Source organism: Hordeum vulgare, chromosome 7H, assembly GCF_904849725.1.
Source record: "Hordeum vulgare subsp. vulgare chromosome 7H, MorexV3_pseudomolecules_assembly, whole genome shotgun sequence".
NCBI lineage: Eukaryota > Viridiplantae > Streptophyta > Magnoliopsida > Poales > Poaceae > Hordeum > Hordeum vulgare.
In genome coordinates this window covers 225252867-225269371 of record NC_058524.1, presented here as the reverse complement: position 1 = coordinate 225269371, position 16505 = coordinate 225252867, and the positions used below count along the sequence as shown (strand labels likewise).

Here is a 16505-nt window from a genome sequence, read left to right as displayed (position 1 = left end):
TTTTCTTGATTTCTCTCCTTTTCCCCCTCAAAGTGTGAAAAGATTGACACCCTCGGGTTCGCCCGTATCATGAGTGGTATATTGGATGTCCGGTTACCCTTCATGACAGGGCATTCGCCGATGAGGGTGATAACCCTCTCCCGTCAGTTGTTCCTCTCCACTCGCCTAGCGAGAGCATGGCCCTGGATCAGTAGGTCCGTGATCACGCCGAATTCCTCGAGGGTCACCGTCATCTCACCACATGGGAGATGGAAAAGCGTGCGTCTAGGGCGGCCACCAGTCCACCAAAGCTGTGAGAGCTGAGTGGACGAGTGTCGACGACACATGCTTGAATTGCAGCACGAAATCCAACAATCAGGCTCTCTCGGAGTACAAAGTATAGCGCTTGTCGTACTACATCTGAAGGGCCTTCGTGTGACCCCTCATCCGCCATGCGGGAGCATCTGTCAAAATATAGACGCAAAATAATTAGTAATTTATTTTAACAAATCCAATGTTTTTGTTCAAAAAATTGATCATAGTTATTACCACTCCATTCTCGATGGGGCGTGATGACCCTTATCGAATCCAGGGTCAAGCAATGTTTACTTAGTGCCGATGTTTTCCGCAAGGTGGGGCCTCCTAAAACAATTGCAAATGAATCATGTCATATTCAATGAACATGCATCATATCATATTCAACGGACATGCATCATATCATTTTCATCAATTATCACATACAACCTACATTCATATCATATTCATCCAATAAATATGATCAATGCAAATGAATCATATTCAACCAACATCATTCATTTATTTAACATTTGTAAATTTGTACAAAAATATATATTTAACATTTGTTAATAAAATTGAAATATGCATATGCATAATTTACCAAAATCCATCATATTCAACATTGTACTATATGCATATGATCCATTTGACAATATCCATCATATTTATCCAACTAGTTAGAATCCCTCCAACTAGTTAGAATTCCTCCAACATCCATCATATGACCATTCATTCATTTCTTTTTAACATGAACTAGGGTTCATCTTCAAACTAGATAGAATCCCTCCAACTAGTTACTAGGGTTCATATTCAACCACATATATCATATAGAATCAAACCAAACAAACCTAGGATCACCACCTTTTGACCTACTAGAGGAAATAGGGTTCATTCGTACCAAATAATGCATCAAATCGAAAGTTTTTTGATTAAAACGAAATGAAGGGATTGAAAGAGCTTATTTCTCCCATTTTGGAGCCATCTCGATCTACAAAAAAGATGAAAAACGAAGAGATCCGAAATGAGGAGTGGAGGGGTTGAGAGAGGAGGAAGAGGAACTTCCTCTATATTTTTGAGGCGCGGGGTTGAAGAAGATGGAGTGGGCGAACCGCCCCGTGCAGCTTATAACAATTCAGAGCCAACCGTCAGGGTCTCCGATGATAGGGTAAGACAGCCTATCACCGTGAAGCCCGACGGTAGAGTGGGGCGAAAAGCACGCATCGCTTTTGTTGCTGCTGACGCGGATGAGTTATCTATCATCATTGTCCTCAATGGTAGGCTATGCAACCATAGCGCCAACCGCCTAGGCAGTAGGAAAAAGGGTCAAATTCTTTTTTTTAACCAGGATCAGAATAAACCTTGGTCAAAGGGTCAAAACACCAAATTTTGCGAGTGAGGGTTTGGGGTTTGTGGACGGCGAGGTTAAAATTCAGTTGAGATCCAGGCCTTGTCACGCCCCCTGCCCGCTCACCAAACGCAGTTACGAACTTCGGGCCCACGGTCCTCCCAGTCATGCGTAGGAGTAAAGACGAAGCATAAAAAAAAGGTAAAAGAAGGGTAAGGTCGCTGTACTGCTCGTACTGCTCCCCCTCTTCAGGAGAAGCAGAGGAGAGCCATCCGAGAGCGACGGAGCTGCTTCTTCGCAATGGCGGCGAGATCTCCGCTCCACTGAGCAAGCCACCGGCCTCCTTACAGGCGTGCGTCTGCTAGGTGAGCTTGCTCGCTTGCTCTTCCAAGGAAATGCATAATTCGTGAGAAGGTTTTGGTAATCGGAGCCAGTTCGGCAGAAAGCTCGGTGCCGGCCGGTGAAGCGGAGGACAAAGGGCCAGTGGCAGGCGCGGCGGACCGGCAATTGCTCTCCATCAGGAGATGGCGCACGTTTCGTTCAAATCCAAGGAAGTGGACAGCGTGCCCCGGTGGTCGGAGTACCTGACCGCCGACGAGTCATCTCCCTCGGCGTCGGCAAGCTGGAGGACCATGGGCGTCGACGGGCCTCAAGCCTCCGCGAGTGGCCATAGGCACCTTCAGATGGAGCCAGTGGTTCAGCTCTCCAAGGTCGCGGAAGGGCTGCTGGCCAAGATGTACAGGCTCAACAGCATCCTGGACTATCCAGATCCAAACACGCACACCTTCTCAGAGGCATTTTGGAAAGCTGGTGTTATGCCGAATTTTCCCAAAATTTGCATCACCTTGTCCAAGAAATTTCCTGAGCATCCCAACAAGCTGCAGCTTGAAAAGGCAAGTGTCTCGACCATACGGATGTATCCTCTCAACCTTTGGGAACCCCTTTCATTCAAAAAATAAAATAAAATCCTCTCAACCTGGAATTTGCTTAATCTTATGGTACTATGCCTTTCAGGTAGACAAGTTTGCTCTTGATGCTTTGAATGAAAACGCGGAAGGTTACATGCAAAACCTAGAGCGATGGATCATGGTATGTGCCAACTACCGAGATTAACAATTAATTGTATCAGGCAGGATAAACAAGTTTTGTTCTGTTCTGTTGACTATCAATTAAGTGCTGCCATCTGGTAGGATAAATTTTGAATATATATGACCTAAGGCAGCCCCCGACTTGTAAAAATGGAATTACATTGACATAGGGCTTCATAATTGTATTCTGCACCCCTGTAATTGAGCATCCTCGTTGGGATTTGTAAAAATGGAATTACATTGACATAGGCCTATAGTTTCAACCTCCTTAAGTCATTATTTTCCAATGTATTGGTCAGAGATGAGACCAATGCTCCACTAGAGTATTTTTTGATACCATAATTATGTTGGTTGCCCCTAAATCCCGTTGACCTTCAATCAATACAAAAGAACAACAACGACAAAGCCTTTAGTCCCAAACAAGTTGGGGTAGGCTAGAGGTGAAACCCGTAAGATCTCGCGACCAACTCATGGTTCTGGCACATGGATAGCAAGCTTCCACGCACCCCTATCCATAGATAGTTCTTTGGTCATACTCCAATCCTTCAAATCTCTCTTTATGGACTCCTCCCATGTCAAGTTCGGTCTACCCCGACCTCTTTTGACATTATCAACACGCTTTAGCAGTCCGCTATGCACTGGAGCTTTTGGTGGCTTGTGCTGCATATGACCAAACCATCTCAGACGATGTTGGACAAGCTTCTCTTCAATCGGCGCTATCCCAACTCTATCTCATATATCATCATTCCAGACTCGGTCCTCCCTTGTGTGGCCACACATCCATCTCAACATGCGCATCTCCGCTACACCCAACTGCCACACATGTCGCCTTTTAGTCGGCCAACACTCAGCGCCATACAACATTGCGGGTCGAACCGCCGTCCTATAGAACTTGCCTTTTAGCTTTTGTGGCACTCTCTTGTCACAGAGAATGCCAGAAGCTTGGCGCCACTTAATCCATCCGGCTTTATTTCGATGGTTCACATCTTCATCGATATCCCCATCCTTCTGCAGCATTGACCCCAAATATCGAAAGGTGTCCTTCTGAGGCACCACCTGCCCGTCAAGGCTAACCTCCTCCTCCTCGTGCCTAGTAGTACTGAAACTGCACCTCATGTACTCGGTTTTAGTTCTACCAAGTCTAAAACCTTCCAATTCCATGGTTTGTCTCCATAGCTCTAACTTCTTGTTGACCCCCGTTCGACTATCATTGACTAGCACCACATCGTCCGCAAAGAGCATACACCTTGACCTTCAATCAATAACCATTCAAAATATGGAGAAATTTTGAGCTACCTTGATGATTTCCAAAAGTCTTCTAAAATACTGGTCAAACTTTGGTTGGTTTGGTTCCGTAACTGGAATCATCACGACCAGTAGAAGATCTCAGGAAATAGTTGTGGTGAACAGGCTGCTTCAGTTTGTAGCCTCGCTGCCGGCTAGCCATGGTAAATGCAGCGCTGTCTAGAATAGCATGCACATAGGAGAGGGTGGTGGGGTAGGAGAGAAGCACGAGGTAGAGACAGACTGATAACCCTATTGCTTGCCTTTTCATTGATTACGATCCGAGTTATGACTTGCAAGCACGAATTTCCTAACACAATTCAGACTCCAAACGTAAGAGCCAAACTACTAGCTAATTAATGCCTGCAAAATCTTGCTGCTGTCCTGGACGGACACGTCTCTTGTAGTGCGATCCAACTACAAGCTAGTATCAACTTGAGAATGGTGCTATATTCTGTTCTATTCTATTTCAGAATAATGTGTCCAGAGGAAATTGATCTTTAGTACAATAATATACTACTCACATGCAGTACATTATATTAAAAAAAAGACAATGCTCACATGCAGTATACTTCTATTCTTATTTTCACATTTAACTAACTTTATTTTGATTTTCACACCACTAGCTGCTTCTTGATTTGCTGGAATTTCGTGAACAAGTTCTGCGACTAATTTTGGATCTAAGTAGTACGGTCATAACATTGCTGGTAAGGAAACAGAGTCTTGGGTTGAAGTAACTCCCTGTCATTTTCGCATCTGTAAATAATGGCATTTGCACTATTTTTCGCAGCCCCATCAGAATTCTTTAATTCTTCATGCTTTTATGGATCTAATTTGCTCATTTGTGAGAGTCAACCTTTTCTCTGACAAGGTAATTATAACCTTAATCCCATCCTTGATTGAAATATGTAATGGCTCCGGATATTCTGTACCTGTTTCGTCTGCAGTAAGAACTGCCTGGTGTTCTAATTCACAGATACCAAGAAAGATGATCCTCCAGGTTTACAACATCTTGCACGTCATGCTAAAGGGTGGACGTGATTGTGAGTTTTATCATCGGTAAGGTGGTAAGGGTACTAAGTTGTACTAGCAAATACAAGTGTTCACCACCTTTCAAAAGCCTTTTTGTATATGCTGTATTTGTTTCCCAGTTGGCTTAAATCATTTGTCTGGTTCATGTGCTAATATTCTATTATTACACACGGGACATATATAAACTTTATAATTGCTCAAATATTGTATCTGTGCATGATAATTGATTACGTCTAAAGTTAAAAACAAACATGTTGGCAATGCAATAATTTTAATTCAAAATTTGAAAGCCAGAATGTACTAACTTTTCAGTCCTGGGTTGCTGACAACTTCTGTAGTTTATCTGCAACTGTACACATATGAATCCTTTTACAAATCATTAGCAGTGCTTGTTTTTCAATATATTAATCTTATGATGGTTAAGAATGCAACTTACACACTTGCTAATTTGCTATTGAATTGGATCTCGGGGACATTTATTGTTGGGTCTGTGTCACCAAATCTGTCATGCTAACTGAGCAAAATTCCTTTTTATTCACCTTTCAATAATTTTGATTATTTTATTATACACAGATTGGTTCAGTTTGTGGATTCTTATGATCCACCTGTCAAGGGATTGCATGAGGATCTAAATTTTGTGAGCCCGCGTATTGGCGAGGTGATACCATCTGCTTGTACATTCCAATAATAATAACTAGGAAGTGAAGCTTCATGATTTACAAGTCTATCACTAAGGTTACAAGTCTATGATTGTGAAAAGCATTGCAGATACTGTTTTTAGAGTGACAGTCAGGGTTGTTTAGCATATCTGTAAGGCTAATTGTTTTGATATATTATATGCCCTATTTGGTTTCGTTCTTCCATGATCTGTTCATGTTAGCCGTCATTCTTTCCGTCAGTGTGTTCAGCATTTGATTTTATTTCTCTCTGCTATTGTACTTTTATTGCATATATGTGTTACTTTGTGTTGACTCTTTTACACGCTTTGACTAAATTATTTTGCTCCGCAGGTTCTAGAGGCTGTTGGCCCAATTATCTTTCTTTCAACTGATACCAAAAAGTTAAGAAATGAAGGATTCCTCAGTCCATTTCATCCACGGTATCCTGACATCCTTACGAACTCTGCTCATCCCATGGTTAGTTGTTTCACTGACACTGACTAGAAATGGATACTTGCAATTTCCTTGTGGCCAAATGCAATAATAGAATAGGTATTTAAACTAGAGTCATAACATCATTCTGTTTGTTGCCAGAGGGCCCAAGATCTGGCTGATGTGACGTCATATCGTGAATGGGTTCTTCTTGGATATCTTGTTTGCCCTGATGAACTACTTCGGGTGACAAGTATAGATGTTGCAATGGTACATTCTATGCTTTTCTTCTGTTATTTGTTGTGTTTCCGAAATGTGCTGGACACATGCAAACTCAAAGTCGATATGATGTTTCCGAAATGTGCCACCTTATTACTCACTCACGCTGGCACAGACTTCATCTTATTTGTCTAGAGCTTTATCATGATACTACTTATGTTGTGTTTATTTTTTGTGTTATTCAGGTTGTTCTTAAAGAGAACTTAGTACTCCCTCTGTTCAGAGATGAGGTGAATCAAAGTTCATGTGATGGCTACTGTTAGTTTTTGTTGTTCAATATAATAATTTTAGCTTTCGTTTGTTTCTGTAGTACATCTTGCTTCACGAGAACTATCAACATTATGTCCTTCCAAAAGTTTTAGAATCAAAGAGAATGGCTAAATCTGGACGTACTAAACAAAAGGAAGCTGATATGGAATACAATATTGCAAAGCAGGTTGAGAAGATGTTAACGTATGTCGTTCTTCACTGATCTCATCTCTTCTACTTTACCTCTGCTCTAAGATAGCTTTAAAAATATTTCTGGTGGACTGTTTTGACCTTCTTCCGCAGGGGATTATTTTCTCTTCCCAAGTAAAGGTTTCCTCCCTCCTAGCATTTCCTTTTTACTCACACCTATCTCTCTGCTGTGTTGACTTCCTGCAGGGAAGTGCACGAGCAAGCATTGGTGGCATGTGATGCTATACATCATGAAAGGAGAATTCTTCTTAAGCAGGAAGTTGGAAGGATGGTATTGTTTTTTACAGATCAACCTAGCCTCCTGGCGCCCAATATTCAGGTTTGGTACCATCTCTCTCTGTCCTAACACATAAGCTTGCAAAGAAAATTTACCATATTTCTGATATTAACATTTGAACGATATCTTGACTCTGTTTTTGATATTAGTCTATTCGAGTGTTTACACTTCCGTGTCTTAGTGACCGAGAGAAGCCAAAAATTGTTCCTTATTCAGGGATGAAAGCCATATACGAATTAACTGGATTTATAAATGGGCTGTATAAAAATGAGCTAAATTCAGGTCAGTTGTCAGTGATAATCTCATGACCCCGAAATTCTTGCAGATGGTATTTTCTGCTCTTGCTTTGGCACAATGTGAGGTGGTTTGGTATTTCCAACATGTAGGGATTGCATCATCAAAATCTACTCGAGGGAGAACTGTTGACATTGTTAGTGATTTTACTTATTTTGTCTCGGAGATCTCAACCTTTGTTTCCTTCCCTTTCTAACTTTGTCATAAAATCTTTCAGGATGCAACTGACCCAACCATTGGTTTCATATTAGATGGAATGGGCAAACTCTGTTGCCTGGTCCGTAAATATATAGCAGGTTCTCCCCGACCTGTTTCTGTTCCCCTCCCCCCCTCCCTTTTTTCAGTGTAACTTACATAAGACAGCGATCCTTACCACATTCTTTACTTTGTTATCTTTGCAGCAATAAAAGGCTATGCGTTATCGTACTTATCATCTTGTGCTGGAAGAATACGGTTCTTACTTGGTACCCCAGGCATGGTTGCTCTTGATCTAGATGCTACACTGAAGGGCCTGTTCCAGCAAGTTCTCCATTGTCTGGAGAACATTCCAAAACCTCAGGGGGAGAACGTCCCTGCTATTACTTGTGACTTAACTGTAAGTGTTTCCGTGAGGTCATTTTGTTAATTATGCAGGTTGGGCACATGGGCTAACAGCCTAACGCTATTAAAGTTTAACTTGTATAATTGATGGGCACACATACACAAACATGCAAGCACATACTTGCAGACACACAATTTTGTATTCAGTTTTCTGTTACTAGTTTTTCCGCACACTTGCAATTGGAATAAATAACTACTTGTTGCAAATCAGAAAGTTTCAGTGTCTTGACAAATTCTTTCCAGTTTTTACGTCTCTGCTTATACTTCAATATTTTCTAGTGGGCATGAATTTAATGGAGTTCACTTCAACATACATGCCGACGGTATAGTTTTCTCCTAGGGTCCTTTTGTTGGGGTCTGCGCATAGAAAGCTCACATGCTTGTCTATGAGTACATTTTTCTCATTTGCAGATAACTATTTCCCCCTTTTTTATCTGTTAATGGTCTCATCATTTTAATCATGTTTTCCTGGGTTGGTTGAGTGCATCCTGATCATTGTATGTAAATAAATGGTGAAAATACACACCATTAGCCACTGCTTGCCGTAAACCTAAAAAGCAAGAGAGACACAACCAAACAGAGAGCTGCGCATGGGGCAGCAGCTAGGTGATTCATAATTTATGGAGCATTCAATAGAGTAATAAGTGGAAATCAGTATTTGTTCATAGAGTTTAATTATAAGATTTGTTAAACCTATTAATCTGATGGTGCAGGATTTGCGCAAGCACTGGCTATCCATTTTGATGATTGTCACATCTTCACGATCCTCTATAAATATAAGGCACTTGGAGAAGGCTACCATGTCTACTGGGAAGGAGGGCCTGGTCTCAGAAGGCAATGCTGCATACAGTTGGTCTAGGTGATCGAAAGTTACCATTTTGAATTGAATACAATATCTTGACAAAGATGCTGCAATTTTTGTTAACTAACAATGACACTTACAGGAATGCCATAATTTTCCTGAATTATTATCTGAATCTCTTGCGCTGTTTTCGAATCTCTTGAGCATTCTAATCCACATAATATGGTAGTAGCTATTTTTTCCTAACATCTATGCTTCTTCGTGTTGCTCTGGTACTAATCTTTTGGTAGTAAATTTGCTAGTTCCTTCCACAAAAAATGCAGATGCTGAAATCTAATTCTTCTGCAAAGCTGTATCTCACTAGAATGAATTTCTTTTACAGATGTGTGGACGAACTTGAGAGCCAACTTTCCAAACATGGAAGCCTTAAAAAACTGTACTTTTATCATCAGCATCTCACAACTGTAAGTGCATTCTGCTTACGTTTGCCATGCTATTATTATATATTTGCTATTTCCTTTCCTTTCAAGTAACTATACTTTTTTGGGGTTAATTAGTTGATTTTTACTGGAATCTTGCAGGTCTTCAGAAACACAATGTTTGGTCCAGAAGGCCGTCCACAACACTGTTGTGCATGGCTCGGAGCAGCTTGCAGTTTTCCAGAATGTGCTTCTGCAATTATTCCTGAAGAGGTTTGTATTTCAACTCATTATTTTACTGTGCGGTATTATGATGCTTAATACAACGTGAAGATGCACGTTTGCAAAATGGCGAGCTATGATGAATTGTGAAAGGATAGGTCCACCATCATGGTGGATCTTTGCTTCAACAGATGGGTCTTAATAGTGCCTTGTTTTCGAAAAAGGGCGCTTTATTACTTACTCCCTCCGTTCCTAAATATAAGTCTTTTAAAAATTCCACTACGAACGGATGTGTATAGACATACTTTAGATTGTACATCCACTCACTTTGCTCCGTATGTAGTCCGTAGTGGAATCTCTTAAAAGACTTATATTTAGGAACGGAGGGAGTAAAAGATCTAAGCATTACACCCGGCCTCTGCATAACCAAGATGCACACAGCCAAAAAGGTCCTCTGACACAAAAAAAGAGGTGAAATACAAAGAAACATGTAGAGTCCGTATAATGCCTAAAGCGGAAGGGCACCAATCCTAAGATCATGCTGCCACTCATGTTGGGTAAAAGTATCCCTCGCCGTAGCCTCCAATCGTGTACACACCTCCGTAAACAGGTCTTGATTCTGCAGACGTTGTAGAGAGGACCATAAACGAAGAATCCCGGTACATCTGTAGATAACCTGGAACAGAGAAGTACTTTTATCGTTAAAAACCTTATCATTTCTACATAGCCAAAGCGACCAAATAACGGCAAGCGCTCCCACCTTTAGAAGAGTTCTGAACCTGTGATCAATCCCATGTAACCAGTTGCCAAATACATTAGCAACACTACATGGAGGATACAAGCCAGAAGCTATTTGGATGATTGACCATGTCATACAAAAGCGAGCAACTTACCTGTTCTGATACATAGACTTTAGATTGTCATGGACATCAATAATTCCATACATGCTAATTGAACTCCTTTTATAGCACAGTTCAACTATGATTCTAATGTATGCTAAGATTACTCCACTATATGTACCACACCTCTCTTCCTTGTCTGAAATGTCGACTACTGAATATTATAACAGGTTAATAAGATTGGCAGAGATTCTATTTCATATGTTGAATCCCTTATTGAGTCTATCATGGGTGGATTGGAAGGTTTGATAAATATTCTTGATTCAGAAGGTGGATTTGGCTCACTGGAGATGCAGGTAGAGAATTTCTGAGCTCATATTGATAGTTTCAGCTTGATGTAGGTTCCTTACTTAATACCTTCACCTCCAAACTCTTCAGCTTTCGCCGGAACAAGCAGCTCTACGATTGAATAATGTAACAAGAGTCAAAGCTGTTCCAGGCTTGTCAGCACCAGGGAATGAGAGCTATCCTGATAATAGTTCTTCAGTTAAGATGTCAGTCAGTTTGCTACTTCCTATCATTATTTGAATGCTATGGGGTTTCCGTTACTTCAACTTTAATTGTCGATGTATGAAAACAGGCTGGAAGCTGCTATGCAAAGGCTGACAAGTCTATGTTCTGTGCTAAATGACATGGAGCCTATTTGTGTTCTCAACCATGTTTTTGTTCTCCGGGAGGTCTGTACAATTTATGCTTCTCTATTTTTGTTTATTTTGCTACCTGACAGTACACACATCATTTGTTACTTCTTCTTACACCAAGGACGTGCTTGAGTTGTCTCTTTTTATGGTCGAGTCTCTTTTTATGGTTGAAACGAAGGAGATTTTGATGTGACAGTCTATCTTTACTTTACTTTACAGTAGCCTTTTTTTGTAGTTGTGAAGATACCTGTGATATTATTTTTCTCCTGTAACATAATATTCTTAAGATGAAAAAGAAACTGATCTCAATACAAATATCTTATTCTGTAAGGTCGTCTTAATGTTTGTCTTTGTTTCCAGAATAAAAAACATTGCTTCTGTTATTTATTTCTGACAGCAGATATGGAAGTGTCCTTGTTTGACTTACTTTTTGTACTTCATATTTCACAGTACATGAGAGACTGCATCATAGGAAATTTCAGGAGAAGGTTTCATAGCATGATTCGAACTGATAACTGTCTTCAGCGACCATCAATCATAGAATCTCTCCTAAGAAGACACCTTAGCATCATCCATCTGGCAGAGCAGCATATCAGTATGGACCTTACTGAAGGTATACGGGAAGTGCTCCTAGCAGAGAGTTTTACTGGGCTGTTCTCAAATCTGCAAATATCTGAGAGACCAGTAGAGACAAATGGAGGAGGATCTGCCATAGAGATAATTTGTAGTTGGTACATCGAGAACATAGTAAGGGATGCATCTCGCACTGGAGTTGTTCATGATGCAACTCATAATTGCTTCAGGAGCTCACAGCCCATTGGTGGTGGATATTTAGCGGAATCATTTACAGATAAAAGAGAACTCAAAGCACTTGTTCGTCTTTTTGGTGGTTATGGAATAGATAAAATGGATAAGATGCTAAGGGAACATACTTCTGCTCTGTTAAATTGTATCGATTCAGCACTGAGGTCGAATCGTGATGCATTGGAAGGCCTGGCTGGAAGTGTAAATTCTGGTGATAGGATTGAAAGAGATGCAAATCTAAGGCAGATAATTGATATTGAAGCTTTGGCCGACTTCTGTATCCAGGCAGGGCAGGCAATAACTTTCCGTCAGCTGTTGGTAGAAGCTGTCGGAGCAGTCCTTGAAGAGAAAGTACCTCTTATATATTCTCTACTGAAGGGATTGACTATGCAGTTGCCAGACGAGGTACCTGATAAAAATGAGATCATTAGATTGAGAAGGGTTGCAAGCAGTGTTGGTGTTGGTGACAAACATGACGCCGAGTGGGTGCATTCAATTCTCGCAGAATCTTCTTCTGCTAGTGATAATTCTTGGATCCTACTTCCATATCTTTGTTCTGCATTTATGGTGTCCAATATGTGGAGTAGTGCTGTTTATGATGTCAATACAGGTGGTTTCAGTAACAATTTGCACTGCCTAGCAAGGTAAAAAAATAATTCCTATTGGTTACTTATGATTCCAGCAGGGCTATTTTTTGCTGGATATTAGAATATGTATATCCCTTCCATCGATAATATGATTAACATGTACAAGGCTAATTTGCTAAGGATTCTCGTAGGTTCATATTGGTTATATTTTACAATATTGTGGCATAGTAGAGGGTGTTAAGCTATGACTACCCTCTTGTGTTTGCATAGGTGTGTTAGTGCTGTGGTTGGAGGAAGTGAATACACTAGGATGGCGAAGGAACAGCGAATAAATTCTCTTTCAAATGGGCATACAGATGAGCCTCAAGAAACTGAATTGCTGAGCCGTGCCTCAGCTGAATCAAATATTAAATCTGCTATGCAACTGTATGTGAAATTATCTGCTGGGATCGTCCTGGATTCATGGAATGACAGTAGCAGGTAATGTGCTTTATCTGTCCTATTTGTTTCAAAGTCAATCCTAGGTAAAATGGTTTTACATTAGATATTACACTTTTCTTCTTGTTCCTTGTCGATTGGTGCGCACATTATTTTGGTTGGCTAGGATTGTCATACAAGTACTGGTGCTGGAATCTGGTTGAATTTCTGTTTGACGGTGTACTAGATATGGCACCTATACTAAAGTGTAAAGCCAGATACTGGCTAACTGGCATATTGCTCATCGTCTGGTGCTGCTGGTATGCTGCCCAGCATGATGGTGATGAACTTTTTTTAATGCATGTTCTAATCCTAAGTAGAATCTTTTATGCAAAAACTAATCAGATCACTGCTATCTGATACGTTAAATACTCCCTCCGTCCGGAATTACTTGTCGCATAAATGAATGAAAATGGATGTATCTAGAACTAAAATACATCTAGATACATCCATTCCTATGACAAGTATTTCCGGACGTGAGAGAGTACTATCTAGGTCAGTGAGGTTTTCTGCTTCCAATTGCTTTGGAGGGCAGGAAGTTCTTAATTTCCTGGTTTCAAACGCTATTTATTGACTATGACAAACGAGATTTTCGGTGTGCTAATGGTTTGGTAGTTTGTGTTGGTTACAATGTGCTTACAACCGATCCTTGCCGACTTTTGATGGTTTTATATGATCTTAATGCAGACCACACATTGTTCCAAAGCTAATATTCCTTGATCAACTCTGTGAGTTGTCCCCCTACCTCCCAAGGAGCACCTTAGAAGCTCACATACCTTACACCATCCTGCGTTCGATCTATCACCAGCTGTACGGAGCTGCACAAATGGGTTCGGAACCGACGGAACCATCCCCAAGGCAGTCGCCTCTGATTTCTCTGGCACATGCTTCCCCATCAATGAGGCCGAACCGATCGGACACAACACCCAGGTCTCACACTTACGAGTCGGGCTACCACAGCTCATCTGGCTCCCAGCATGATGACGGCTATGAAGTGGACCGAAGGACCGGGGAGAGGCAGCTACGAAGCATGAGGCGTTCTGGGCCACTCGACTACGGTGCAAGCAGGAAAGCGAAGTTCGTCGAGGGTTCAAGCTCTGGAAGCCATGGGGCTGGCTCACTACAAAGGTTTGCTGTGTCAAGATCTGGCCCTCTGTCCTACAAATAGGCCTTCATTTTTTCTCGCAACAGGGCGATTCTGTGTGCTTGCCTTCACAGAAATGCAAGCGCTGTATCTAGTACTGTGCTGATTGGCTGTGTGCATCCTGTGATGCAGAGGCCGGGATACTCCCCTTTCCGAGAAAACGTACTGAGCCGATGGAATCTTGCTCGAGCAGATGCCCATTCTTTTGTAGTAGTACTTGTAGTTTTCAATTGCTTGACAGCAGAGCGAGATCTATGTACATGTACCTAGTGCTCTTGTAACTCATGTAATCCTTTGTGTAATATCTGTTGGTGCTCAGGTTTGACTGTCGGTAGAAAACTGATCTGAGCCGGCTTGCGGTGTGAAAACTGTCCTAGTATATGTTTACTGTAAAGTGATCGGTTTTTGCTAATTTTCCGTCAGACTGTTTTTAATTATATGTACTACTCCTTTGTAAACTAATATAAGAGCATTTAGATCATCATTTTAGTGATCTAAACGCTTTTATATTAGTTTACGAAGGGAGTAATAGTTATTGTTGTTGAAAATGAACATGTATATTTCTTTCCCTACATAATTTTAACCTTATTTCGACTAAAGAATGGGGAGTTAGTGGCTTTTTAGTCACACAGTTAACTTTGAGTCTCGTTCATTTTCTTCCAAGATTCACCATTGTTTTTGGTTAACCACACATCGTACAACAATGCATCCTTCCTCATCGAGTAACCTGCGATGATGTTTACTTCATGTTTAAACAACAAATAATAATTCAATGATATTTTGCCGAACACTTGGTGCACATGGTGTTTGCTTTTTTTCTTCGATAAAGGACATTTCATTGAATAGATATATCGAGGTGATACAATTGCATGGAAAAGAAAGCCCGGCCTCTGCATAGCTTGATGCACACAGCCAAAAAGTCCAAACTACCCAAAAATAAAATTTGCTTTACAGCTAAGAAAATAAATCAAGTCCATCCTAAGGTGTGGTAGATCCTATCGGGAGATCACATCGTCATCCATGGAGGTAGAAAACCTCCCTGGCCGTACGCTTCGGTCGTATAGACGCCATCATAAAAAGGTCCCTGTCCTCCAGCCTCTGCAGGATAGACCAAGTATGGAGCCATTGTGTACATACATGAATAACCTGCATTAGAGATGAGACACATTTATTATTAAAAATCACATCATTCCTGGTAAGCCACAATGCCCAGCATAAGGCAACCGCCCCCACAAGAATATGTGCAGAAAATTATTTATCAATACCCTGAAACCAGTTGCCGAACATGTTACGTGCACTACGTGGTGGGTATAAATTTAAAGCTACTTGAACTATGGCCCAAACTGCCCGAGCGAACTTACACTCAAAAAATAAGTGTTTAATAGACTCGTCATGTTGGCAGAAAACACATGTCTTGTTACCATGCGAGTTGCGTCGTGCCAGATTATCTCTACTTAAGATGACTCCTATATTAATATCTTCACTCTTAGAGGAATTTTGAGCTTCCACAATTTCCGGTTATCTATCGAAATATCACAATGAACCATTGCGTCATACATGGATTTGACTGAAAATTTTCCATTCTGATGCAACTTCCATCGAAAAATGTCCGGTTCACCTGACAGCTGAATATCCTCCAAGCGAATGAGTAATTCATTCCATGCTGCCAGGCGAGGACCTAAAAGATCCCTACTGAAAGAAATATCAGGGTTTTCTTGTCCCAAAACTTGTTTGATCGTGACAAATTTATGTCTGACAATCCTATACAAGCTCGGGTATTGCACCATGAGTGGGTTGGTCCCGAGCCAGGTGTCTTCCTAGAATCGAACCTGAGAACTGTCCCTAATCGAGAAGGTTCCAAATTGGAAAAAGAATTCCTTGGCCTTCATCACGCCACACCAAAAATGTGAATCCCTGGGTTTCCAATGAACTTGAGAAATGTCTTTGGATCTCACATACTTGTTACGAATGATTTCCTGCCACACCCCATTCTCAGTGAGTAGTTTGTAAACCCATTTGCTGAGAAGAGCAATGTTTTTAATCTCAAGGTCTTGAATTCCCATTCCCCCTTGACTTTTAGGTCTACATAATACACTCCACCTAGCGAGTCGATATTTCTTGGATTCATTATCACACCGCCAAAAAAATATGGATCTAAAGTAATCGAGGCGCTAAAGAACCCCTTTCGGGAGGTGGAAGAATGACAACATGTATAAAACCATGTTGCTGAGAACGGAATTGATCAAGATCAATCGCCCCCCGTAAGACAATAGTTTGGCCTTCCAGCTGGCTAGTCGTTTCTCAAGTCTCTCTTCCACATGCTTCCACTCAGCGATAGTTAAACGCCGATAGTGTATGGGAATACCGAGATATCGAATCGGGAACTGCTCGAGCTGGCATCCAAAAATCTCAGCAAACTCAGGTGCTGATTGTGCAGCATCGCCAAAGCAAAAAAGTTCACTCTTATGAAAATTAATTTTGAGAC

The 16505-nt window shown here is 41.1% G+C and overlaps 2 protein-coding genes across 2 annotated transcripts in view; one reads left to right on the top strand and one right to left on the bottom strand.

Moving 5' to 3' along the window:
- The first annotated feature begins 1823 nt into the window (after nt 1-1823).
- On the top strand, nt 1824-14432 carry LOC123412168 (probable protein NAP1). The gene is made up of 24 exons (XM_045105108.1): nt 1824-1986; nt 2064-2514; nt 2636-2710; nt 4620-4700; nt 4784-4864; nt 4970-5052; nt 5599-5683; nt 6036-6161; nt 6279-6386; nt 6581-6625; nt 6706-6848; nt 7041-7173; nt 7457-7561; nt 7643-7721; nt 7827-8020; nt 8739-8884; nt 9210-9291; nt 9409-9519; nt 10538-10663; nt 10746-10861; nt 10948-11044; nt 11459-12456; nt 12670-12879; nt 13564-14432. The coding sequence occupies exons 2-24, from the start codon at nt 2146-2148 to the stop codon at nt 14042-14044; spliced, it is 4074 nt and encodes a 1357-aa protein (XP_044961043.1). The 5' UTR covers nt 1824-1986; nt 2064-2145; the 3' UTR covers nt 14045-14432.
- LOC123412169 (mucin-7-like) overlaps nt 14244-16505 on the bottom strand; it is a 41687-nt gene continuing 39425 nt past the window's right edge. The window contains exon 2 of the mRNA XM_045105109.1: nt 14244-15166. Coding sequence (XP_044961044.1) covers nt 15027-15166 — 140 coding nt within the window. The 3' untranslated portion in view covers nt 14244-15026. The remainder of the gene's footprint in view (nt 15167-16505) is intronic.

What these genes read in the sequence shown, in the direction of transcription:
- LOC123412168 (XM_045105108.1), top strand. Translation starts at nt 2,146, where the DNA reads ATGGCGCACGTTTCGTTCAAATCCAAGGAAGTGGACAGCGTGCCCCGG. An exon ending in CGAACTCTGCTCATCCCATG is followed by an intron (nt 6,162 to 6,278) that starts GTTAGTTGTTTC and finishes GTTTGTTGCCAG; the next exon opens with AGGGCCCAAGATCTGGCTGA. An exon ending in AATAGTTCTTCAGTTAAGAT is followed by an intron (nt 10,862 to 10,947) that starts GTCAGTCAGTTT and finishes GTATGAAAACAG; the next exon opens with GCTGGAAGCTGCTATGCAAA.